We start from the raw sequence: 26,366 nt of genomic DNA, 5'->3' as shown, positions 1-26,366 counted from the left end.
TTCAGGATGAGAAAATTCTCACTGGGGCATGAATTGGAATATTTGGGATGAAGAAGATCTACTTCTACCTTATTTTATTGATGATTAACTGAGACTCAATAAACTTAAAGAGGGGCACTTAATTTTTGTGTGTGTAATATATCTTTTTGGCAATCCGTTAAGATCTATGGACCCCTAAGCAGAAAAAAAAGTTTTAAATACATAAAATAATATGCATAGGAATGCAAAGTAAATATATTGAAATAGCCATCAAAATGTTATTTACCTAACCCAGATTAAGAACCTTTGATTTAAATTACCTTGTACAGGGTTGCATAGTTTGTTAGCGGAAGAGATGTGATAAATTGGTCACTTGTGGTCTAGGGGTCTTTAGACAATACCACATTGGAGGGTCAGGGGATGGGTTCAGCTTTCCTCTAAAGCAGACATTTTGTTGCTGACTAAGATTTGCTATACTTTCTTTGTTCATCCAATAGCTGGAGACATATTTTCTTGGAACATTTTCTCTGTATCTTTCCTTTGCCACTGATCAGACCCTACTTTTAATTATATTTTATTTGTTTACATGGTATGACTGCCCAGGTGCAATTTATATGTTTAGAAGGCATTACTCTGAAAGTTCGCCCTTACCTCCCTTGCACAGTCATTTTAATAAACATTTTCAAATCTATTAGTGTGTCTCAGAAGTGGGGCATTGTACTCCATGCCAGTACAGCAGATTAGGGATTTGACCTCCCTAAAACTCAATCTAATTCATGAACCATGGTGGATCTCCCAAATGAGACTTCCACACTTTAACCAGAATGATGCTCTGGATCCCCTAATATGTGACTGACTTTGCATTAAACATGTAAAATCTGCATTAGTGAGATGCATGGCATTTATACTCTAAAATTGTGTTTTTGTTTTTCCATTCTCCAAGTAAGTATAAGTTAGAGGAGGCAGGACTATATATATATATATACAGGGTGTTCTGAAAATCTTAGTGCAGTTTTAAGCTATTAAAGCTTGCATGAACACACATACATACATGCATGTATACATATATAAGCACATTTATACATATATATTCACATACACATAGGGTACATCAAAGTCTTATTGGCAGCTGCGTGGTACAGTGCCAGGTCTGGAGCCAGGAAGACCAATTCAAACCAGGTCTCAGATATATACTAGCTGCATGACCCTAGGCAAGTCACCTAAACTCTGTCTGCCTCAGTCTCCTCAGCCATACAATGAGGATAACAATCAATAGCACCTGACTCTCAGGGTTGTTGTGGGGATCAAATTAGATAATTGTAAAGCACTTAGCACAGTGCCTAGCACATAGTAAGTGCTATATAAATGTTAGCTATTCACTACTACTACTACTACTACTACTACTACCACCACCACCACTACTACTACTAGTAATACTAGTACTACTACTACTACCACCACCACTACCACTACTACCACTGCCACTACTACTACTACTAGTAGCAGCACCACTATCACCACCACCACCACCACCACCATCACCATTACTACTGCTACTACAGTTTAAGCTTTAATAGCTTAAAGATTTTGGGGATATTATGTGTGTATGTAGTATGTATGTCCATATGTGTGCATGTATATGCATGTATATACACAGCCATGTGTTTATGTATACACATGCCATATACATATAGGTTGTTCCAAAATTCTTAGTATAGTATTAATAGTATATATGTGAATATATATCCACATATGCATACATATGCAAAAAATTACATCAAACACATTATATGTGGTGAATGTCTTTTTTGTTTATTTTTTTAATGGACTAAAAAGTGTCTTTTGGAGCAAACAATGATTTAGTGATCACACAAAATAATAATACTGATGCCTAGAAAAGTGAATAATATAACTTTCCTCTGAAAGTGATAGAAAGGGCTAAATATACTCTAGTAAGTTCGTGGTAGAGTACTACATATTTTTATGACATCATACCTGACTATTAAGGATAAATCACTTACCGTGAACAAACTTGCGTACAAGAGATTTGGGTATGATCCATGTAGGTTTTCAAGACTTTTAGTACTTATTCAAAATGAAAAAATAAATCTGGCTTGATGTCAGATAACCTAAAGAGTTTGCTACAGTTCTACTTTCCAGAGTCTTTCCTGAATTAAAAAAAATATGGAAAAAGTATTTTAAAATTTAGCAACTCTTCCAGTTGTATTTGAAGTTTAGGCGGGAGGAGATTATGAAGATATTAGATAGTTTTCATTTTCCCCCTTAATAAATAAAATACAAATTAAAATAACTTCTTTTTTATTCAAATTGTGAAAATCACAAGTGACCTTTCCTCCCTTCTCTTTCTTTGATACTCATTTTTGGAATATTAAAACACAAACTGACCAAAAGATCTACATTGGGACTACGGATGTTTCTTTTTGTCTGTTTACAGATCTTAATTATTTGTTTAAAAACTATAAACAGTTTTGTTCTCTGCCTTGTATTCAAACCAAAAATAAAATAAAAAAAATCATGTTTTTCATCAAGTCCCATAGAATTTTGCCTCCTTTTATGAAAACGTGAAAAAGAACTCACAAGTGATTTTATGCTAAGGATTAATCTGACTGAAGTTTATAATAATTTTAATCTGTAGTTTCTTAAGGTGATATTTGATGTTCATAAATATCTTAGAGGCTAAAATATTTTCTCTTAATGTGTAAATAATCAGCATTGAATAAAGCACAATTCTTCCATCCTCACTAAAGAATGCATGTTTCAGGAGAGGATTCTGGGAAGATGGCAGAGTAGGTTAGAAAATTCCAACCTCTCAAGATTTCCCCCCACAAAAGAGATAAAACTTATCTCTTAGAGTGAACAAAGTGCAGGTAAAAATAAGTAAAAATAGGTGCACAACAGAGGTCTTCTAGGACAGTTCAAGAAGATCTGAAGGAAAATCCCAGGAGGAAGTTTGGTCCCTGTGACGTTCAGTAGACACTCCCAGGCCAGGCTCCACTTTACAAACCTGCAGCAAGCTACTTAAACAAAAGCCGTAAGCCCTGGGGTTAGTTGGTTTGAGAGGATGCCTCTGTCCCAGCCACAGCAACTTTTACCCTGGAATAGGGAAGGGAGTTGGGAGGTAGAGCCCAGGAAGATAACCTCTGCTGATGAGAAGAGCCAGATGCAGCTGTGCTGCAAAGAGTAGAAGGGGTGACAAGGAGCCAGAATAGGCCAGGTGAGTGCAGAAGTGGTGGGGTGGGGCAGGATACAGGAGGTTGAAGGCTTGGCTTTGGCTCCGGGCTAGGGGGAAAACTAAAGATCTGGGGCAACAGGCACCATCCTCACACCCCAGGGCTAGAGGTGATTACAAATAATGAAGCTATTTTTCCCCCCCAAAAAAAATGCACAGGCAAAGGAGGAAGACTAATCCTAGAAAGTTATTATGGCAATAGAGAAGACCAGGGTTCATCTTCAGAGAAGGATATTGATGTAAAGAAACCACCAAAGAGTCATATCAAATGCCCCCCCAAATTAATGGAAGATCTTCAAAAAGATTAAAAATCAAGTGACAGAGATGGAGGAAAGGCTAAAAAAAAAAAGAATAATCCAAGAAAAGCAAGAAGATTATGAAAGGAAAGTCAACCAATTAGAATAGGAGATCCAGAATCTTAAGGAAGAAAATGACACCTTGAAAATTAGAATTGGACAAGGTTAAGCCTGTGAAGTCATAAGGTATCAAGAAATAGGGGCGGGGTCAAGATGGCGGAGTATAAGCACAACCTTCCCTTGGCTCCGGCTTCCACCCTCCCCAATCCATGTAAAAAGGGGACTCTAAACAAACTTTGGAGCTGCAGAACCCACAAAATGACACAGAGAAGCTAACCTCCCGCTGAGGACAGCCTGGCAGGACAGCAGGAATCCAGCACAGTGCTCTGGGAGCCGAGCCCAGCCCCAAGGCAGGCCTGACCAGCCTCCAGCCAGAGAAACTCCAGATCAGCAGCAGCTGTGGCGGTTTCCAGATTTATCAACACATAGACACAAAGGACAAAGTGAGAGGTCAGTACAGTCTGGACTTTGGGACCAGTAAGTGGGAGTGCATGGCTTTTACCCCCAGGGCAAAAAGCCGCTAAGACTCCAGCACAGCCAACCAGCACCATGGTGGCTTCAGCTCTTGGCCTGCAGAGTATAGGGGGACCAAGCACCAGTCTGAGGGGTAATTGCTCTTGCTTTAACCTGCTCGGATCTGGATTGCAGTCTAGGGTGGAGGTTCTGGGGTGTGTGTCCAGCTTGCCAGAGCGTGTGGAGACCTCAGAGAGGGCACCCATCTAATACCTCTGGCAGCTGAGAAAACTCCAGCTTTTGGGATGAAAGCTCCCCTGTCTGGTGGCAGAGTCCTACTGTGGCAGAAAGCCCAAAAGTCAAGTAATTGAGTGGCAAAATGAGCAGGCAAAGGAAACAAAGCAGACAGAAGATTCCAGCAATACACTCCTATTTTGGGGACAAAAAGGAGCAAAGCATGGAACAGGAGGAAAACAGTGAAGTCAGAACTCCTGCACCAAAAGCTTCAAAGGAAAATACAAGCTGGTTACAGGCCATAGAGGGCCTTAAGAAAGATTTTGAAAACCAAATAAGAGAAGTGGAAGAAAAATTGGGAAGAGAAATGAGAACAATGCAAAAAATTATGAAATGAGAGTCAACAGCCTGACTGAGGAAAATAATACCTTAAAAAACAGACTGACTCAAATGGCAAAGGAGGCTCAAAAAGGCAATGAGGAGAAGAATTCCTTAAAAAGCCAAATTTGCCTGATGGAAAAAGAATCTCAAAAACTCAATGAGGAGAATCATTGCTTCAGAATTAGATTGGAGCAAATGGAAGCTAATGACTTTATGAGAAATCAAGATGCTGTTAAACAGATCCAAACGAATGAAAGAATAGAAGGCAATGTGAAATATCTCATGGGAAAAACCACTGACCTGGAAAATAGATCCAGGAGAGATAATTTAAAAATTAATGGACTGCCTGAAAGCCATGCTCAAAGTAAGAACCTAGAAATCATCCTCCAGGAAGTTCTCAAAGAAAACTGCCCTGATGTTTTAGAACCAGAGGGCAAAATAGAGGTTGAAAGAATCCACCGATCACCTCTTGAAAAAGATCCCCAAAAGAAAACTCCTAGGAATATTATAGCCACGTTCTGGAATTCCCAGATTAAGGAGAGAATATTACAAGCAGCCAGGAAGAAACAATTTGAATATTGTGGAAACACAACCAGGATAACCCAGGATCTGGCAGCTTCTACACTGAGGGATTGAAGGGCTTGGAATATGATATTCTGGAGGGCAAAGGAGCTGGGATTAAAACCAAGCTTCACCTACCCAGCAAAACTGAGTATCATGTTTCAGGGGAAAATATGGTCATTCAGTGGAATAGAGGAGTTTCAAGCATTGTTGCTGAAAAAACCAGAGTTGAATAGAAAATTTGACATTCAGATACAAGAAGCAAGAGAAGCATGAGAAGGTAAACAGGGAAAAGGAATCATAAGGAACTTATCAAAGCTGAACTATTAACATTCCTACATGGAAAAACAATAATTGTAACTTATGAAACTTTTCTCAGTAGTTGAAGGGATTAGAAATATATATATGAGGGTATATGGGCATACAAATACATATGTGAATTTGTGTATATATGTTTACAGGTATACATAGATAGAGGGCACAGAACCAATTTAACAGGAAGGAATGATACTTAAAAGGTGAAATTAAGAGGTGAGAGGAATATAATGAGAGGAGATGAGGAGAGACAGATTGGGGTAAACTATCTCATACAGAAGAGGAAAGGGAAAATGGTTACAATGGAGGGGAAGAATAGGAAGGCAAAAGGGAATGGGTCAACCTTATTCCCATTGAATTTGGCTTGAGGAGGGAGTGAAATACACACTAAATAGGGTATATCACCCTCCAGGAGAATAGAGAGGGAAGGGGATGAGAGGGGGGATGATAGAAGGGAGGGTAGGCTGGGGAGGAGGGAAGTTGGAAGCACTCATTTTTGAAAATATACGGGATCAAAGTAGAGAATAGAACAAGTGGGAGGTGGGATAGGAGGGAGGGAAATATAGTCAGTCTTTTACAATATATCTACTATGTTATTGTTTTGCATTAGCCGCACATGTACAACCTATACTGAACTGCGTATCTTCCCAGTAAGGGTGGGTGACAAGGAAGGAAGGGAATGAATCTGGAATTGAAAGTTTTAAAATCAAATATTCAAATATATATGCATATATATGTATATATGTGTGTGTATGTATATATATATATTTTTTACATATATATATATACATATACTATTATTAATGCCATCTTACATGTAATTGGGAAATAAGATATACAGGCACTGAGGCATAGAGATCCACTGGAAAAGTAGAAAGGGGTATGGGAGAAAATATGGGAGAGAGCAGATTGGAGGAGGGGATATCCTGTGGGACTGCTATTTTGGGGCAGTGGGTAGGGGAAAAACGGGGAGAAAATTTGTAACTCAAAATCTGATGGAAACGAATGATGCAAATCAGAAGTTAATAAAGCATAAAAAAAAGAAATAGGGGTGGCCAGGTAGCACAGCAAGTAAGAGCACCAGCCCCAGGGTTGGGATGACCTGGGGATTGAATCCGGGCTCAGACACTTAGCAACCACCCAGAAACACCTGGCCGTGTAACCTTTAGCAAGTTACTTAACCCCAATTGCTTTAAAAAAAAAGATATCAAGAAATAATTAAACAAAATATAAAGAAAAAATGGAAAAGAAAGTGAAACATAAGAAAAACAAATTTGGAGAAAAAATCAAGAAGAGAAAACATAAAAAATAATCAGACTAATTGGAAGTTATGATAAAAAAAAGAATCTTGATTCAACGATACAAGAAATAATTAAAGAAAATTATCCTGAAGCATTAGAACTGGGGGGAAAGAAGAAATAGGAAAAAAAATCATTGATCACTTAAAAGAGATCCTATGAGAAAAATTCATATGAGTATCATAGTCAAATTCTGGACCCCCCAGCTCAAGGATAAAATGTTAAAAAGCAAAAGAATAAAACAATTTAAATATGATGGCGCCACAGTTAGAATCATACAAGACATAGTAGCAGAGGCATTAAAGGACCACATGTCTTGGAACACTATATATCAAGAGTAAAAGAACTTGGGCTGTGGATGAAAATATACCTGGCAAAGTTAAGCATAATTGTGAATGAAAAAAGATGACATTTGATCAGCTGTCAGACTTTGAAGACTTTGTTAAAAACAAACAAATAAACAAACCTGAACTTAATAGAAGATTTGACATACAGGAGTAAAGAGAAACATAAGGTACATACCAAGGACTCATTATAAGGGATTCAATTAGGCCAGACCATTTACTTTTTATGCATGCGAAACATAAAATGTATGTCTAAGTTTCTTACTATTAACTGAGTAGCTCGTAAGAAAGATTGGGGTAAACCTGAGTATGATATGAATTTAAGAAGTAAAACCATTTAGGAACACCTAAAAGGAGTAATTATTTTATACAATGAGGTGCAAGAGGAACAATTGATACAGAGGAATTAGGGGGAGGGGGGCTGGTAGTTCTGGTAGCCTTTCATGGGGAATGGCTTTAAGAGGCAACACAACATATATATTTAGAAGAAAAGAGTTTTATAAATTCAGAAAAAGTAAAACAGTAGGGTCATGGGGTGGGGAGAGGACAAGGGAGGGAGCTTTAGAGGGAAGGGTAAGGAATAGGTAAATGTGGGGTATAGAAGAGTGTTTAGATTTATGGGAATGGGAGGATATGGGAGGGAACCTTGAAGGGGGGTAGGCAAGTAATAGCAGGGCACAGTAGCAAGTAGAAGTTGAGGAGGCAGGAGGAATAGGAAATAAGACAGGCACAATCATAAAAAGAAAGATCAGGAGTAGAATTTGTTTGGGAAAGTATGTCTATATTCGTATGTATATGTGTGTGTGTGTATCCATAGTATTTATCATGCAGGCTTTGTTGAAATGAAAATTTATTGTTACATATTTTTAAAACTCTTATTTTCTGCTATGCATATGATATGCTTTTTCTTTCTTTGTATTTATTTAAGTTCTAATATTTAAATCTATGATTTATTTTTGTTTCTTTTCTCTATTCTGTATCTGTGTGCTGGTATTTGAGTTTAAAATATCTTTTTTTTTAAAGTAATAGAGAAGAAAAAAAAAGAATGCAGGTTTCTTAAACACAGAAGTGAGAAACGTTTCTTTTCATCTTCCACTCTATGTGCCCTCTAATTTAGAACCAAGCCCATGCCAACTTGTAGCCAGTTGCCTTCTTTACTGCTGATGGTGACACATTTGCACCCATCCATAGATCCTGCATAAGGGTAACTTCAGTAAACATTTCAAAGCTAGCATCCACTTTAACAACAAAGGGCAAACCCTGGGGTTAGTTGGTTTGAGAGTCTGCCTCTGCCCCAGTCACAGCAACTTCTGGCCCCCCAAAAGTGAGGGGATTTGGGAATGAGAGTAAGGAAAACTACAAGGGAATAAATGATTTTTTTCTGAAATTACTGAATTTTGGAGCAAAGTGACTATTGATCAATTAACATTTATTAAATGGCTGCTACGTGCCAGACACTATGCGAAGTGCTGGGGATACAAAAAGAGGTAAAAGTCCAGTTTAGCCCTCAAGGAGCTTATAATCTAGTGGGGGAGACAATATGTTTGTGTATGTATACACACAAATATATAAACAGATATATGTATGTGTGTGTATATATGCATACATATATCCTGTATACAACTTTATATATGTGTGTATATATACACACATATATGGCAGGAGATAGATAGATAGATAGATAGATAGATAGATAGATAGATAGATAGATAGATAGATAGGTAGGTAGGTAGATAGAGGTAGAAATATATCTATCTATATAGCAAGTTATGTACAGGATGAATAAAAAGTAATTAACAGAGGGAAGGTACAGAATCAAGAGGGGTTGGGGAAGGCTTTCTATAGAAGATAGGATATTAGTTGGGATTTAAAGGAAACCAGGGAGGTCAGTAGGTAGAGTCAAGGAGAGAGAATATTTAAGGCATGGGGGGACAACCAGAGAAAATTCCCAGAGCAGAGAGATGGAGTATTTGGTTTGTGAAACAGTCAAGAGGCCAGGGTCAGTGGATCAGAGAGTACAGGTTGGGGAGTAAGGTGTAGGACGACTGTAAAGGAAGAAAGGAACTAAGTCACGAAGACCTTTGAACACCAAACAGAGCATTTTGTATTTGATCATGGAGGCAATAAGGAGCTACGGGAATTTCTTGAGTGGAGGCAGGGGGTGGTGACATGGTCACATATGCACTTTCAGAAAATCACTTTAGTGAATGAATGAAGGATGGACTGGAGTGATAAGATAAATGATTATTAATGAATAATGATTTAGGGAGATTAAAAGTCCCCCCCCTTTTATTTTTTTATTTTCAAGATCTTAGTTTCTGAAAGTCAAGCTAAAATCTAATTGACCCAGCCCAATCTTACAAAGAATCTCTAGTCTAAGGTGAATTCCATTCAATCAAGCTTAGGTAGAGACAGATCCTTTTGTCCATATTGCCCACGGTTGGGAATGACCTTAGTATATGGATAATCTCTTTATCCAAGAATGACATGATATCACTCTTTAGTCCATTACTGGAATAAATTGTAGAGTCTTTGTAGAGTCCACCTCTAATTAAATTGTTAACCAATTAGAATTGATTGCTGTTTGATGGAACACTTCTTGTCCAAAGGCATATAAACCTAAAAAAGTAGCCAACAAGAAGATAAGTAGCCATTTTTGTCAATCATATGCTGATTGTGTTTGATAAAATTGATTATAATTTAACCAAAAACTTTGATTCTTGAAATTACTTTATTCAGCACAGTGGGGAAAAATTTGAGACAGGCAGATCCACCAGCAGACTATTGCAATAATCAAGGTATGAGGTGATAAGAGCTTGCAGTAGAGTGATGGCAGTGTCAGAGGAGAGAAGAGGGAGTTTTAAAGAGATGTTGCAAAGATGAAATTGATAGGCATTGGCAACAGATTAGATATGGAGAGAGAGATAGTGAGGAGTCCAGGGTAACTCCTAAGTTGTGAGCCTGAAGGACTGGGAGGATGGTGACATACTCTACAGAAATATGAAGTTTTGTTGTTGTCATGTCTGGCTCTTAATGACTCCATGGACCATAGCATGCCAGGCGCTTCTATCCACCAATATCTCTTGAAGTCTGTCCAAGTTCATGCTCATTCTGTCCATGACACTATCTTCCCATCTCATCCTCTGCCATACCTTTTTTCCTTTTGCCTTCAGTCTTTCCCCAAATCAGGATCTTTTCCGATGAGTCTTGTCTTCTCATTATGTGGTCAAAGTATTTAAGCTTCACCTTTGGTATTTGGCTTTCCAGTGAATAGCCTGAATTAATTTCTTTTAATATTGACCAATTTGATCTCCTTGCTGCCCAAGGGACTCTCAAAATTCTTCTCCAGTACCACAATTTGAAAGTGTTGATTCTGCAGCATTCAACTTTACCTATAGTCCAACTCTCACATCCATACAGCTATTGGAAAAACCATAGCTTTGTCTATATTGACCTTTGTTGGCAAGGTGATGTCTCTGCTTTTTTAGTATTCTGTCCAAATTTGCCTTCCTTCTAAGGAGCAAGTGTCTTTTAATTTCATGGCTCCAATTGCCATCTGCAGTAATCCTGGAGCCCAAGAATATAAAATCTAACACTGCTTTCATTTCTTGCCAGGAAGTGATGGGACCAGTTGCCAAGATCTTAGTTTTTTGGATGAAATGCTTCAAGTCAGCTTTTAGATTCTCCTCTTTCAGTCTCTTCAAGAGGTTTCTCAATTCCTCTTTACTTTCTGCCATCAGAATGGTATAATCTGCATATTTGAGATTGTTGATATTTCTGCTGGGAACCTTAATTCCAGCTTTGGATTCATCCAGCCTAGCATGTCACATGATGTACTCTGCATATAAATTAAATAAATATGGTGACATTATGACGCCTTGTCTTACTCCTTTTACAATCTTAAACCAATAAGTTGTTCCATGTTCAGTTCTAAATGGTGCTTCTTGTCCCACACAGAGGTTTATAGGAAAGGTTCAGAGGGAAAGATAAGTTCAGTTTTGTACATGAATTCAAGATTTCTATGTGGAAAGCTACTCTATTCCCAGACAAGGAAGATGAGACTCTTGACTTCAGGTTATTTCATGACTGCCTAGTGTGTAAATGATGAATTATAGACTGAAATTATTTGTAATAATAAAAGAATGAAAATCTGTTATTTAAAAAATTTATCTGCCAGATGGTACTTAAAATCTACCTACCTTCCACCCTCCCTTCCTTTCTTCCTCCTTCCCTTCATTCCTTCATTTGTTTATTTGTTACTACTTTCTGTTTTTCTGTCTCTCTTTTTGTCTCTTTGTGTCCTTGTCTCTCTCTGTTTCTCTTTCCTTGACTCTTCCTCTTGGCAAAAATCCAAAACCAAAATAAAAAAAAAATTTTCCTGAGTCACCTTGCATGCCAACTTTTTGCTTAGATTACAATTTCATAGATGAGTTATAAACCTCAGAAAAAAAGTATTTATTATGGAAGCACTAAAAGCCATTCCATTGTGTTCTTGCTATACATAAATCTAATTACACGAAAGGTAATTGCACTTACATAACCTTAGCATCATAATGTTATCTTCATCTGAGATAAATTCAAACCTTTAATTGAAGTTAATGTGATAGCCATCTGTCAAGTGTTCCTGGCAAATCACCAGAACCCACTTGATGCAGTGCAGACATGGTTATGTACAAGCTTTCTAAAATGTTACAAAGGATCAGTGCCATCCAGGCCCAGCCTGCACAAAAGCAGAAACTCCATAATTATCTATCAGAGTGTCAGTCCTGGTGAATGTATCTTTGTTCCTGAAATTCTACTTCTTTTAATCACATGTCTAGGCAAATAGAGATATTGAGTTTCATTCCATGAAGGTGAAAAGATTCCATAAGTAAACTGTTTTGTTTTTTTTGATAGAGAAAAACTTCTTTTTTTTCTGACTTTTATAAGTACTAATTTGAAGTATCGTGGGAATTATTCCTGAGTTAGCTATCTGTGTACAGTCAGACTACTGAAATGAAGAGCCAAATTAAAAAATAAGACAAAGCTAAAAAAAGAATAAAAATGAGAAAAAATTATGTACAATTAAAACAACTAGTTCTCTTTAAATAAGTGACTGATGCCAAAAATGATATAATTAGATTAAAGAACATTGTTACCAATTACAATAGTTTTAGTCATCATCTGCTTTGCCACTGTACTCTAAGGGTCATGGTGCCTTTCCATCTAACTTGCAGCTAAAACCTCCATATGTGTTGATTCTCCATGAGAGCCCCTTGAGAACAGGAACTAGCAGCAAGCACCCCAGCGTCCCCAGGGTGGCTGCCAACACAGGTTCTTAGATCTGCTTTTCTAAAGGAAAGCAACTCAAAATGGGTTAACAATCTTGCTTTAATCAAACATATGTCATTTACCTAGTTCAGGGGAAAAAGGTGAGCACCCCAAACTTCAGAGTAACAAACAAGTTACAAGCAGACAAAAAAATACAGAGAAACATCAGCGTACAGGCTTCCAACTGTCTGACCATTACATCCATACCTAGTCAGTTACCAGAGAGGGAAGCATCAACATCTGGATTTTCAAAGCCAGGGGGCTCAATGGCTGCCCAGAGTCTCATCTGCTCAAATCACACAACTCTTCTCAAAGTGAGCCCCAAAACGAAATCTCACATCAGAGTGTATATAGCCTTCTCCTGGATCAGAGAATGTCACAGCCCTCTTGACTCACTGCCCAATCATAAAGTAACAAGGTGTTGGCATTCCTGAAAACCAAGCCTCCCTCCACAGGCTCCAGGTGACCACATTCAGCCTATTTGGGGGCAGAGTATATTTTCAAATCAAGGAAGGTTCTCAGAGTCACTTAAGCTTATCAAAGGGCCTACGGGCAGGGAATATCTTAAATTTGCATTCCCATAACAGGAACTTTCTTACTTTCCTATTTGTGTCCCTATCTCTTAAAACAGTGCTTTGCATGTGGTGTATAATAAATGCTTTATTCTTTTATCCATTCATTCATAAAAAGAATTAGTGAAGGGTAAAATCAGCTTAAAGCTTGGCAAGATATTCAACTAAAAATACATTTTGAGGGCATATAAGTATAAAACTCAAAGGAGAACATGAAATGGGGAAAAGATGGAAATAAACTGCAAAGATTTAGTAACTTTTTTTTTCATCTAGCACTGAAGAAACCAAAGATGGGAAGAGATACTGGATTAAACCAAGGATACAGAAGAGGAGGTCTGTCCTGGAGTTGATATAATTGTAAGTGCATTGGGGGAGCAATGATCAAGGTATCTAAAGGAGGGTAATATTCCAAAGGTGTGGTGGGAAAAACTCTTAGACATTATTATCACCAAAAATATGACAAAAATACATTAATGACAACTGAAATAATGTCTAATTTTCTATCCACATAAAATGTTTATTGTAATAACCTAGCCATATATGGAGGTCATACTTGATGGGAGTATTACAAGGGAGCAAGAAGACTTTTACAAGGGATGTTAAACAATGACTATATTTTTAAAATCATACAACTGAGTTTAAGAGGGAGAGAATATAAGATTTCACTGTGCTTACTGTTTGTTGAACACTATGTGTACATACATATACATACATATATATACACACACATATATAATATGTATTAATATATGTTAAATTAAGTCAATAACAAGCAGCTGCTATGTGCTGGGCACTATGATTAATTCAAAAGGAAAGTACAAAAGGAAAAGTGTCAGGAATGTCATAGTCAAAATTCAAAACTCCCACCTCAAAATAATGCAAGCATCCAGAAAGGAAAAAAAAAATCAGGTTACCAAGAAACTGGTCACAATTATACAAGACCTGGCAACTTCTCCTATAAATGAGAGGAGATATGGAAATACAATATTGCAAAATTCAAAGGCTATAAGCTTACGACTGTGAATAATTTACCCTGCAAGTCTGAGTATAATCTTATAAGGAAAAAAGAGAAACTTTAATGGAAAAGAACTTCCAAGAATTCCTGATGGGAAGGCCAGAGATCTGTGGGAACTTTGAAATATGAATATTAGTCCAGACAACCTTAGAAAGGCAAATTTATTTGAGCAATTGGAAGGAGTTATGGAGATTTAAAGGAGTAAAAAAAAGGAAACTGAAGAACTAGACTCTAAGGAGGTACCTTAGATTGCCTATTAGACAGTTGGGAAATGCATGAACAAATTGTAGCATATGAATGTAACAAGATAATACTCATAAGAAATGAGAAAAGAGACAGTTCAGAGAATCCTGGGAAATAAGAACTTATGCAAAATCAAGTGAAAAGAACTAGGAAAATATTTTATAGGACAACATTATAAAGAAAAACAACTTTAAAAGATTTCAGGACTGTAATCAATGCAAAGACCAGTCATGTCTGCAGAGGACTTGTGATGAAACATGTTACCCATCTCCCAAAAGGGGTGGTGAAGATAAAGCATAGAAAAAACATTTTTCTGGACATAGACACTGTAGATTCTTTTGTGTGACTATGCTTAGTCACTAAAGTTTTTTTTTTCCCCTTTCTTTCTCTTTTCAACAGGATGGGGAGGGAATCAGGGGGTTGTAAACAGTAATACTAAAAAAAAAGATATTCATTGAATTATATTTAAAAATGCACAGAGGAAAAGTTGAGGAAGTTCAGAAGGAAGTACAGGCAAGACAGATAGTTTGGGAAGTAACTTGTTGAATTTCTTATACACTTAATAAAATAAGCAGTATAAAATGCAGATTCACATTTTCATATAGCATTCTCTTTTCATATTGTGCTGTGTATGGAAATGGATTTTTTTTTGTATTTCATGTTCAAAGTCAGAAATAATAGAAAGAAATGCTAGGAAAAAGCAAGGAAGGCCCCCAGCATGCAGGATAATGAATATGGACAGGAAAAACATCGATAAGAGTCCCATAGATTGGACAGTCATGGGTGGGTTATAATCTGCATTGCTGGAATAAATATTCACATGATTAAGATTACAGATTCATTTGAATATTTGAGTATTTTCTAAGTATCTAAAGACAAAGCCAATTGGCAAGAAGCCACATTTTGTGTGAAGGAAACAAACATAGTAAAGTGCTTAATTTACTAAATGCAAAATAATGTGCTAAACTAAGGATTTAGGGTTGGAATATAAGCAAAAAGAAATGTAGTTCTGCCCTCAAAGAGTTTACATTCTAATGGAAGAAAATAACATACAAATGGGACATGATTTTAAAATCCAGAAAATTTGAAATAGGTCTGGGGAACAATAAAGGTTGCTCTGGCCCCTTCTACAAAATGGAGGCCCCCAAAGGAAATCATCAAAGGTAAAAGGTGGGGCAGGGCTTATATGTTTTATATGGTAAACAGGCCACAGGGTGGTAGACTTTTACAGGCAAAGAGACCTCATATAATAAGGAAAGTTCTAGAAGTAGAGAGCTAGCAGTAGAGAAGTAGCTAGCAGTAGAGAAAGAATGGTTCCAGAAGGCGAGAAAGTCAAGGACAGTGTGGGGAGGAAATTTTTTTTCTATGTAAAGACTCAAATTTTAATAATTTTATGTTTTTGTTCCAAAGGAAAGAAACATTAATTTTTAGTTATATTTTTTCTTGTTCAAGGCAGAAGGGTCACTTTTTTTTAATTCCTCTAGTGGTAGGTAGCTCTTAAGCATCCTTCTACCACTCTGCCTTATTAAAAAAAAATAAAAACATTGATGAAAAGAGAATTCTCATAAATTGGAATTTATCATCTATGATTTGATGTTTAAGAAGGGTTGCCTTAGCAATGAGACTGAAATAATAACTTAAAATAGATGTGATCATTAGCCACAAAACATCTAAAATATGCAATGATACCTTTAATGATACCTTTTTTCCATCAAACTGTTTCTCGTGATCATGGATAGAAAATAATTTTAAATATTCTGGTAAGGAATAATTCTCCGCCCCCTTCCACTTTTTAGTTACTTAATTTGATAGTACCATGTTGTTATTGGTCATTTTCATTAATAATGATAATAATAATGATGACAATAATATCTGGCATTTATAAGGCACCTTAAAGTTGGAAAAGTACTTTTTATTTTGTCCTTCCAACAATTCTGAGAGGTGGGTTATGTTATTATTCTCACTTTATAGATTGGGAAATGGGATAAGAGAGATTAAGTAGCTTGTTGAGGGTCATATAGTTAGTAATTGTTTAAAGCAGTATTTGAACTTGGGTCTTCATTGTGCCAAGACTAAAATTCTATCTACTGTACCACTTAGTAGGAAGGCATCCTTTTTACAGTTACTCAAAGAAGGTGGGCTCAGCATGGCTTTTCCCGCAAAATTCCAATAGATAATTCTCCCATGTGAATTGGAGAATAAGTGTGGAACGCAGTTGAAAGCAGACATATGACTAAAATACCCCAAAGACCTTGGTATGACATGCTTTCATCAATAAAGAAAGATCTCTAACATTGACCCTAAGGAAATTTAATCCAGAAAAGCCCCCTTCTTATTACATTTTACTCCCCCCCCCAAAAAAAAAGCTTCCAGCTCTTTGTGGTGCCAGCACAGGCTACATATTAACTTAACATATTTGTGGTGCTGAGCTCCAGGCAACATATTAACTTAACTGTACTGTCATAACAAGCTGCCATTGCGTTGGCAGCTTTGCAAACTACACTGCGTTAAGGAAAAGGAATCATACTCCCCAAGAGAAGATGCATATTTCTCCCTGATAATGAGGTACTTTTAAAAGCAGCAAAAACCCTTTCATTTACTCAGTATCTAGTTAGCTCACTGAAGCAATCAATCATTGAGTAAATCATACCCTAATGGCATCAAATGTGATAACATATGGAAAGTGCTTTGTAAACCATGAAGTGTTATAAAAATGCAAGTTCTTGTTCTTCTTACCCTTCTTCTTTTTGTTATTACCCTCCTTTTCTTCCTCATTATTATCGCTGTTACTACTAATGTCCTGAAGGACTTCGGGAACCATTGATGAGATATGTATCTATATTGTGCTTTAAGAGGTGATGAAAGGAACAGTTTCAGAGAAACCTGGTTAGATTTACCTAAACTGATGCTAAGTGAACTAAGCAGAAGGATGAGAAGTCATATGATAACAATAACATTGTTAAGACAGCTTTGAAAGACTTAAGAACTCTGACCAGCACAATGACCAGTCATGATTTCAGTGGCCCAGATATGATACCCATTTCCTGATAGAGAGATCATGGCATAGAAGGAGACATTTATATTTTGGATATGACCAATTTAGGAATCTGTTTTGCTTTGACCATATTTGTTGTAAGAGTTTTTCTTTTCTTTTTTACCCATTGGTGGAAGGTGAGAAAGATAGAAAACAGATTGTATTAATTAAGAGTTAAGTAAAAAACAAAACAAAACAACTCATATACTTCAAAACCACAAAAGTATGAGTCAAACACGAAGATTTTCAGTGAGTTGTCACTTGTGTAACAAGACCACACAAACCTCATCTTTCTTTTTATTGGGATGATTGAAAACCAGAGCAGGCCCATGTTGAGCAGCCCTTTTCCTTCCCCTCCCATCAACTATGCTGACTTCAGCTAGAAGAGACACCTTACTTACATGCAATGCGCACATAGGCTTTCCGGCTCTTTGTGGTGCCTGCGGAACTCCAGGCAACACACTGGCACCAATAATCTTCAGGCCCAAAGAGCTCTTCAACTTGTTGCCGGGAAATCTCAATGCTCACTTCCCGGACAATGAGACCTGCCAGAAGAAATTAACATTCTTATAAGGATAAGACTCATAAAAGGGCAACATGCCAAAAACCGGGCCATGTATATCTTTTAATAGTATCTTTTTAAAAATGATGCTTGGCAGAGCTGTGAAATCATATCACAGATATATAATACTGCTTTTATCACTTTTCTCATCAGGCTTGCCTCTTCTATCTGCTCCATTCATTTTACTGTCTTAACCCTTTGCTTTTTCTCACTTTTTTATTCTGGGACTTCTTGACCCCATATCTTTTGCACTCTACAAAACTCCACCCTTCACAATGTGACTAGAATAATCATTTCCTATCCATGGAGCCATTTTCTTCCTTACCAAATTAAATTTTCCATCCCCTAGGAGTGTCCACAATCATTTAATAGGATTTTGATAAAACACCAGTCCCATCCCCCCAAACACATTTGTTCCCAGATTGTCCACTCCTCAAGTTGTCTGTGTGAACCAAGGAAAAAGAAACTGACAACATAGGAAAATAAAAAGACATATGTCTCTACATCATAATCTATAATCCCACTCTCTCTCTCTCTCTCTCTCTCTCTCTCTCTCTCTCTCTCTTTCTCTCTCTCTCTTTGTCTCAAAGCATTGCATCAGTGTTATTGAACCCACTGGGAACACAAGAAAATGCCTATTTATTATCAATTCATTTTAAAAAAGCTGGATCTGTGATTTAATCCATGTAGACAACTTCCATGAATGAACACCCTCCTATGCTGATTAGACAGCAGCTCAGCCTCTCCTAGGCTTAGAGAGATGCCTGAGAGGAAGTGGTTTATGACCATGGCCAGGGTCACACCATATGTCTGAAATGGACTTTGACTCTCAAGCCAGCTCTTCCTCCACTGTGCCATATCTACTTGACAGAAGTCCATTTTAAAAGAAGGTGTTTAGGGGCGGCTAGGTGGCACAGTGAGTAAAGCGCTGGCCCCAGAGTCAGGACGACCGGAGTTCGGTTCTGGCCTCAGACGCTTCACACCCACACAAAAAAACTAGCCGTGTAACTTTGGGCAAGTTACATAACCCCAATTGCCCTCCAAAAGCCAAAAAAAAAAGAGAAGGTGTTTAAGAGAAATGGAACAAGTAGTCATATTGACAACTTGACTCTCTTCCAGTTCCAAAATATAGTTTTCAGACTTTCATAATCATTCTTTAAATGTTATAAGTTAAATGTCAAATCTGACTAAAATATTAAATAAGCTTTCTTTGATTTATCCAAAATGCAAACAACCAGAAAATAAATCATTTTTCCACTCTTAAATAATAATATGGTATAGCAATTGTGTTATGTTCCCTACTAATTACTCATGTGACCTTGGGAAAGTCACATAACCTTTCACCACTCAGTTTCCTCTGTTGTGAAATATAAGGGTTAGATTACGTGATCTCTGAGGTCTCTTCCAGTCCTAAATCCTTTGAATGTGCAATCCAGAATTACTAGTTTCTCTATTTTTCTCAGGACTTAAATTGCATTTGGAGACTCAGAGCTAGAAAGGGTGACAGGGACCAAATACCTCATTTTATAGATGGAAAATCCAAGACCGAGCTTGGAGAAAGGTCTCACAGACATACATTTGCAGAGGCAGGATTGGAATTCGTATCTTCAGACTTCAAATCCAGCACTCTTTTCATAGTCTAATCTTTAAACTTTGCCAAATCCCTGAGATTCTTGAACTCAGGGATTGCCAAGAAGATTGCTAGGTTCTACACGGAAACACCTTTCAAGGGAAGGGTACTCTTGAAGACAGTGAGATCATACCATGAGCTCTGCAGGGGAGAATTGTTGGAGATTTGTTCACAATAGAGAAGCTCACATTTTCCATTGTACTTTTAGATTTATAAATGGCCTTTCTCATAATTCTGTATAGTAGGCAATGCAAAATTACTAGCCCCAGTGCAATGATGAGGTTTGCAGAAGTTAATTGGCTGACCCATATTTATGCCACTAATAAGAATCAAAACCAGAATTTGAACCCAGTGCTCACAGCTCCAAACCTAATGTATATTTCACTATACAAAGCTACTATTAGTTATCTTTGGAGATCAAAAGAGACCTGAGGGAATGCCTACTGGTTTGTTGTTTAGTCGTTTTCCTTGTGCCTGACTCTCCGACCCCATTTGGTGTTTTCTTGGCAAAGATGCTAGAGTGGCTTGCCTTTTCCTTCTCCAGATAATTTTATGGATGAGGAAACTGAGGCATGTAGGGTGAAGTGACTTGTCCAGGGTCACACAGCTCGCAAGTTTCTGAGATCAGATTTGAACTGACTCTAGGCCCAGTGCCCTATCCACTGTGCTACCTAGCTGCCCTACCTACTGGTTACAGTGGCTTTTATTAGGCTGGCTTGTTTCCCTGGTGCTTCTCTAAAGACATTTGAGTGGATTTCTTAAGATGACTGATGGAATTTAAAGTAGACATGTAAGAATATTAAAGAAGGGCTTTATTAACCTGATCTATCTCTGAGTTGTAAATCCTGACTATAAAACAGATTTGGTTTATTTATGATAATTACACCTTGTCTTCTTCCAAAAGAACTTGTGACAATATTTAAAATGGCAAAGCAAGCAAGACAATTACATAAGGAAAAAAAGTTATGATTTTCAGTGTCTTTTCTTTATACCTCGGTGTGAAAGATATTGCAAATATTTTTAATTAAAGGCATTGCAAAATGTTTTTAGTTCAACAGTAACTCCAAGTCTTGGGTCTGAAGTCCTGTTCATTAGGCTAGTTTGGGGTAAAGTGGAAAGGACATTGCCTCTACGGTCATAGACCCTGGGTTCAAATTCTATTTCTGATACTTATTATCTTTACAAACTTTAAGACTTTATACAAATGCTATTATTGTTAATTATTATCTATGTTAGACCTCAGTTTCCTCATCTATAAGATAAGATGGATGGACTAGACAATTTCTGAGACCCCTTCCAGGTCTGCTTCAGTAGACCGTAGCCTATTAACTACTTGTGCCCCCAAAATTGAATAAAATATATCAAGTGCAAATGTCTGAATAAAGGAATGAACAAACAAAAAAACTGCATAAATGTTGGCTATACCAATTAAAAAGCAAGAGCATAACAAGGAACACATATTCGACATTTTATTGTAATTGGAGGAGCCAAGACCCATGGACAGAGAAGAAGATTCCTGTTCCAGTTGGAAGAGAGAGAGTTGATAGACATCAACCTGTGTGCTATGCTCATTTCCATAAAATTTCAATCAATCAGTAAACATTTATTAAGTCTCTACCATTTGCCAGGCACTATACTAAGGAATGTGGCTACAAAAAGAGTCAAAAGACAGTCCCAGCCCTAAAGAAGGAGCGACTAATGGGGGAAACAACAAAAACAAACAAATACACACACATTATTTCCTATTCATCCTGTGTGTGTGTATGTGTGTGTGTGTGTATAATTTCCTATTCAGGATTATTATCAATTATTATTAACAATGTTACAATATAACACTATAATCATATGACATTATTAATAATATAAACAATTAGATTACTGAGTATTAATTATTTCCTATTCATCATATATGTTCATATATATGATGAATAGGAAATAATTAATAGAGGGAACGTACTAGAATTAAGAGGGATTGGGGAAGACTTCCTGTAAAAGTTGGGCTTTTAGGTGGAACTTAAAGGAAAACCATGGGGGTCAGCAGTTGAAGTGGAGGAAGATGAGCATTCCAGACATGGGGGAAAGCTAGAGAAAATGTCTGGAGCCAAGAAATAGAGTGTCTTGTTTATGGAATAGCCAGGAGGCCAGTGTTACTGGACTTAAGAGTATATATATTAAGGTATAAGATATAAGAAGACTAGAAAGATAGAAGTGGGCTAGTTTATGAACTGTATTGAATACCAAACAGAACATTTTATATTTGCTCCTAGAGGCAATAGAAAGTCACTGAAGCTTATTGAATTGAGGAGTGACATGATTGGACATATATTTTAGGAAAATCACTATAGTAAAAGAAAGGAAGGTAGATTGGAGTGGGGAGAGACTTGGGGCAATCAGACCCACTAGCAGGCTATTACAATAATCAAGGGGTAATGGGATGAGGGCATGTATTAGAGTGGTGGCAGTGTCAGAGGGGAGAGGGGGAACATGTCTGAGAGATATTGCAAAGATGAAATCCACAGTCCTTGGCAAGAGCTTGGATTCTAGGATGAGAGATAATGAGGAATCCAGAATAATTCTTAAGTTGTGAATTTGAGGGACTGGGAGTATGATGTTGGCCTTTACACTAATAGGGAAGTGGGGAGGAATGGGTTTAGGGGGAAAGATAAGGAATTCTGTTTTGGACATTTGGAGTTTAAGATGCCTACTAGACATCCAGTTTGACATGTCTGAAGCAGAGGAAGCCTTCCAGGGCACTGGACAATCCTTCATTGAGGGCTTATAGAAAGAAATGGTCAAGAATCACAAAGGCTGAAAAGGCATGGATTGGCTGTATGTGTGTTCAGTGAAGTAAGTGACCATTCACTGATATATAGATGGCATCTGTTACATTTGTTATCTTACAATTATATTTACTCAAGGCTTCCCAGCTAAACACAGACACGCACGTATAATGTTTTTGCCGGTAGTGGGGGGGTGTGTTGTTAGATCTGTGATTTCCTAAGTGTAGAAAGTTCCCTGTTGTGTAAAGGCCCTGTAATAATATCAGTAACTGTTCTACAACTGAAAGTCATTTCCTCAATGAAGTGTCTACCAATATGGCTACCATTAAACTATTGCTTTATAGGTGACCCTTTAAGCTTCTAAGAGAGAGACATTCAGTTTTTCAAGTACTGCTTTACCTGCAATTTGTTTGATGTGATAGACTCTAGGAATTAGCGATGTTAATGATATCAGTAGCAGACCTGGGGCGTTGACCTCTCAGGAGAACCAACAGCCATTGAACAGGAGACATTTGAAGAGGTGGAAAACCCAGACACTTTGAGTATATACACACAGGATGAGAGAAACCTTCAGGTTGCTATCTATTCTACCACTGATTTATCCTTCTCAAGGGAAAGGAATGAGTGGAGAGATGAAAGATTTTCAAGGTTTATCTTGGGAAAATGTAAACTGCTCCACTGGAGGGAAGAACAAAGATTTCCCACCAAGAAATCTGTCCAGACTCTGGGTACATGTTTAATCCAGCTACAGAGATGATGAATTTAAGCCTGATGTCTACAGTGTCCTAATAGAGTAAGAAGCCTGGAAAATACCTCTATAATGATGACTCAGATCCTGAAGAGTCTTAGAAAGTTAATTAGAATGCCTTATTGCCATCACTCTAAGTAAAAAGAAATTTAGTGCCCCCTTTCAAAGAGTTTCAGGCAAAAATTCTCCCCTGTTATGCTAAACAGCGCTCTGTGCTACACCACAAAGACATGCATGGAGGTCACTTTCCCATTTAAGCCACACTTGATGACTATTCCTATATCTCCAAACTGACTGCAACAACATTGTTCTGACTATTCACATTACTGTATAGCACAAAAAAGTGCTCTTTCCCCACAAGCCTGAGAGGTAGGTGGTGTAAGATATTGTCACTCCCATTTCATGGGTGAGAAAGCCAGCTTGGCTAAAACAAGTGACCTCCCATAAGATCAGACAGCCTCAAATTTGGCACCCTACCTTTTTTTTTTTTAAAATCTCACTGTCTATCTAGTCTTAGTGTCCTGGCCTGCTTTTTAGTTATCTATTTACCGCTTGTTCCTTAGGTGAAGGAAGGAACAAAAACTACTATTCAGCTACTTCTTAAACGTCTTATTAATTTACTGGGCTGAAGGGTGGATAAATCAGACATGTGTATATTACCTTAAAGCTACGGTGACTATAAAATTCAGACCAACAAATGGGCTCAGGAATGTGAAACCACACACAAACATTTAGTGTTCAAGATGATAAACGCAGGCTTCTTTTTGCTTCTTCTCCTTAAAGCAATTCCAGGAAAACTAATGAAAAGATAGTGGATTTTCACTCAGTCCACTGTTCCTTTCTAACCGGCTACCATCGTGAGTGGTTCAGTTGACCACAGATCTGAAGTCTTCCAGGAAGCCACAGTTCCATTGCCTTGCCATGGGGAATACAAGGTGATATTCATTGGATGAATGTGCCCAATTGTGTGGCCTGCTACACCCCATGGGCTTTGGGAGCCTGGCATGCACCTTGAGGTTGCCTACTATTTGACAGAGGCTCCATTCAGAAGGAAAAGGATTAATTACTGTTTGTATGTAGTTGTCCCATCCCATAGCCCACAGTTTACATTCCAATCTGTGGTTAACATAAGAATAAAGAAAGGTATGTCAGCAGGGAACATCGAAAACTTTACCATCAAGAACTCCATATATTCAGAGGTATTATTTAGACTGAGGTACTGGCTGCACACCAGCTTTTCGTTACCATAGATAAGTTCATTACCTATGACATTTTGCTCATAAAACCAGAGATGGCTTTGGATAAAATAAATAATAATCTTTGAATACATAACCTCTTTGAAAATAAAGTTCCAACTCTACGTGATGGCCTTGGATGGAGAAAGCATGCCGACCTGAATTTTGAAATGGCATAAGCACCTTTTCTAAGAAGGGCTGCTTTGAAAAGCTTTTGGTGGCTCCAAATTGGTTTCAGGGCATTTAATGCAGGGAAAAAAAATGTTTGTGTGTACTGAGTATACTCAAATAGAAATGTGTATTTTCCCATCCTGTTTAATGACATCAAAGGTTTCCCATCTCTACACTCTTTCCTAATGGTACCTCTAGAATCCATGCTGTTTGAAGTTTGCAATGATTTGCTTTTATAATAGGATTCATTGTGTTTGGGAGCCAGGGTACAGGACAGTAATTGGTGAGGTACAGCACGAAGTCTTATAATAAGCAGAGTTAACTAGTTAATAGGGAATCTGAGAAGATTAAATAGTTCTAGATGTAAATGCCCCTGTCTAGCTTTGTTTTCAATATCATGCATCAAACATGTCAATGACATCACATCAATAAACTTTTATCACTTAGTTTTTAAATTAAAATTTCAATTTCCTAAAAGCAGTAAGGCAGCAAAAAAGAATGTTTCTCCAGGAGACACCATTATGGACAAATGATCATTTCCAGTTTCCAAATTCCTGAAGCCATTTTTTTCTTGAAATTTAGACTGTGTTAATATTGTGTAACTGAGAAGATTATCCAGTGAACTTTCTGAAGACCTTTGATATCACTTCAATACTTGAATATCATTAGAATTTTGTTTTAGTACCAGAAACTACCTGTTTCCTGGTGTCACTGAGAGGTTAAAGATTTGCCTTGCATCTCAGAGGCAGGACATATCAGAGGGATGATAATGAAAGTTTTCTTGAAAGCAAGGCTATTTTTCAAGTGTGCAGTGCTGCTATTGTTTCCTATGGTCATAAAACCAGAAATTTAGACTTGAAGAGAACTCAGAGGTCATCAGTTTGAACCCCTTCATTTTACAGATGAAGAAACTGAGGTGCAGAGGTTATTACTTATAAGTATTTAAAATAGGATTTTAATTTAGTTCTAACACCAAAGTCAGGGCTCCTGTCTCATACAGTCTGTATTTTTGTATACCTTATAGGTGTTTTGCTAAAAAGCAGTGATAATCAATTGAGAAAGCAATGGTATGTTAGACATTCTTTAAAATATACTCCTTTATAGTTCAGGTATGGGCTAAATCCTTCATTTTTAAAATTTTTATTTAAACCTCCCGAGAATAGGAGGGCAGGGGAAGCGTGCCAAGCCGTCATGTTGTGCAAACTTGAAAGCTCGACTTTGCTAGGACTTTTTTGTATTGGGAGAAGGGTTGCCGAGGTCATACTGTGAAATCTCATTACCGCACAGTCTCAGTTATAGCACAAGTTGTGACATTATACAAAGCTCTGGAGTATGTTACAAAATGTTTATTGAATTAGTGTGGTAATATTCTTATGCTCTCTATAAGAGCTTAATCATATTAGTTTTCACTAATATAATATAAAATATGAGACACAATAATACTCCTGGATATCTTGAGGAAATTTAGTTTATAAAGATATCAGAGACAAGCTTTATTCCATTATAATTTAATATAATGGTACACAACAACCACAATAATTTCTATAGTTATTTGTGAACTTAACTAGAACAAAAATAACACATAACCTCAGGGCAAGATTTTAAAGCCCAATCTTACAGGTATTATCAGTTCTAGATTTTTTTTTTCTTTTTTACTAGAAACTAAACAATCATAAGAAAAAGTACAAAATCTCAAAAATACAAAGAATTACAAAGAGGACTATATACGGAATTGAATTTCTGTTAGATACAGTTTTTTAAAGGGTATATTAAGTTTAAGCAAGTAGTAATAAAATTGCCCTATTTGTGACCCTTTCTGACTTGTTTTTTTCTGTGTATTTAATATTGATTGTATTCTCTCTCTCTCTCTCTCTCTCTCTCTCTCTCTCTCTCTC

At 37.2% G+C, this 26,366-nt stretch overlaps 1 protein-coding gene across 1 annotated transcript in view; it reads right to left on the bottom strand.

Moving 5' to 3' along the window:
• Positions 1–26,366, bottom strand: part of UNC5C (unc-5 netrin receptor C) — a 423,173-nt gene that overhangs the window by 127,686 nt on the left and 269,121 nt on the right. The window contains exon 3 of the mRNA XM_069094396.1: positions 17,747–17,890. Coding sequence (XP_068950497.1) covers positions 17,747–17,890 — 144 coding nt within the window. The remainder of the gene's footprint in view (positions 1–17,746; positions 17,891–26,366) is intronic.

This window comes from Petaurus breviceps, unplaced genomic scaffold (assembly GCF_028583685.1).
Source record: "Petaurus breviceps papuanus isolate PSGF00001 unplaced genomic scaffold, PetGlider_PUasm1.0 126, whole genome shotgun sequence".
In the NCBI taxonomy this organism is placed as follows: Eukaryota; Metazoa; Chordata; class Mammalia; order Diprotodontia; family Petauridae; genus Petaurus; species Petaurus breviceps.
This window is presented reverse-complemented; position numbering and strand designations above follow the sequence as displayed.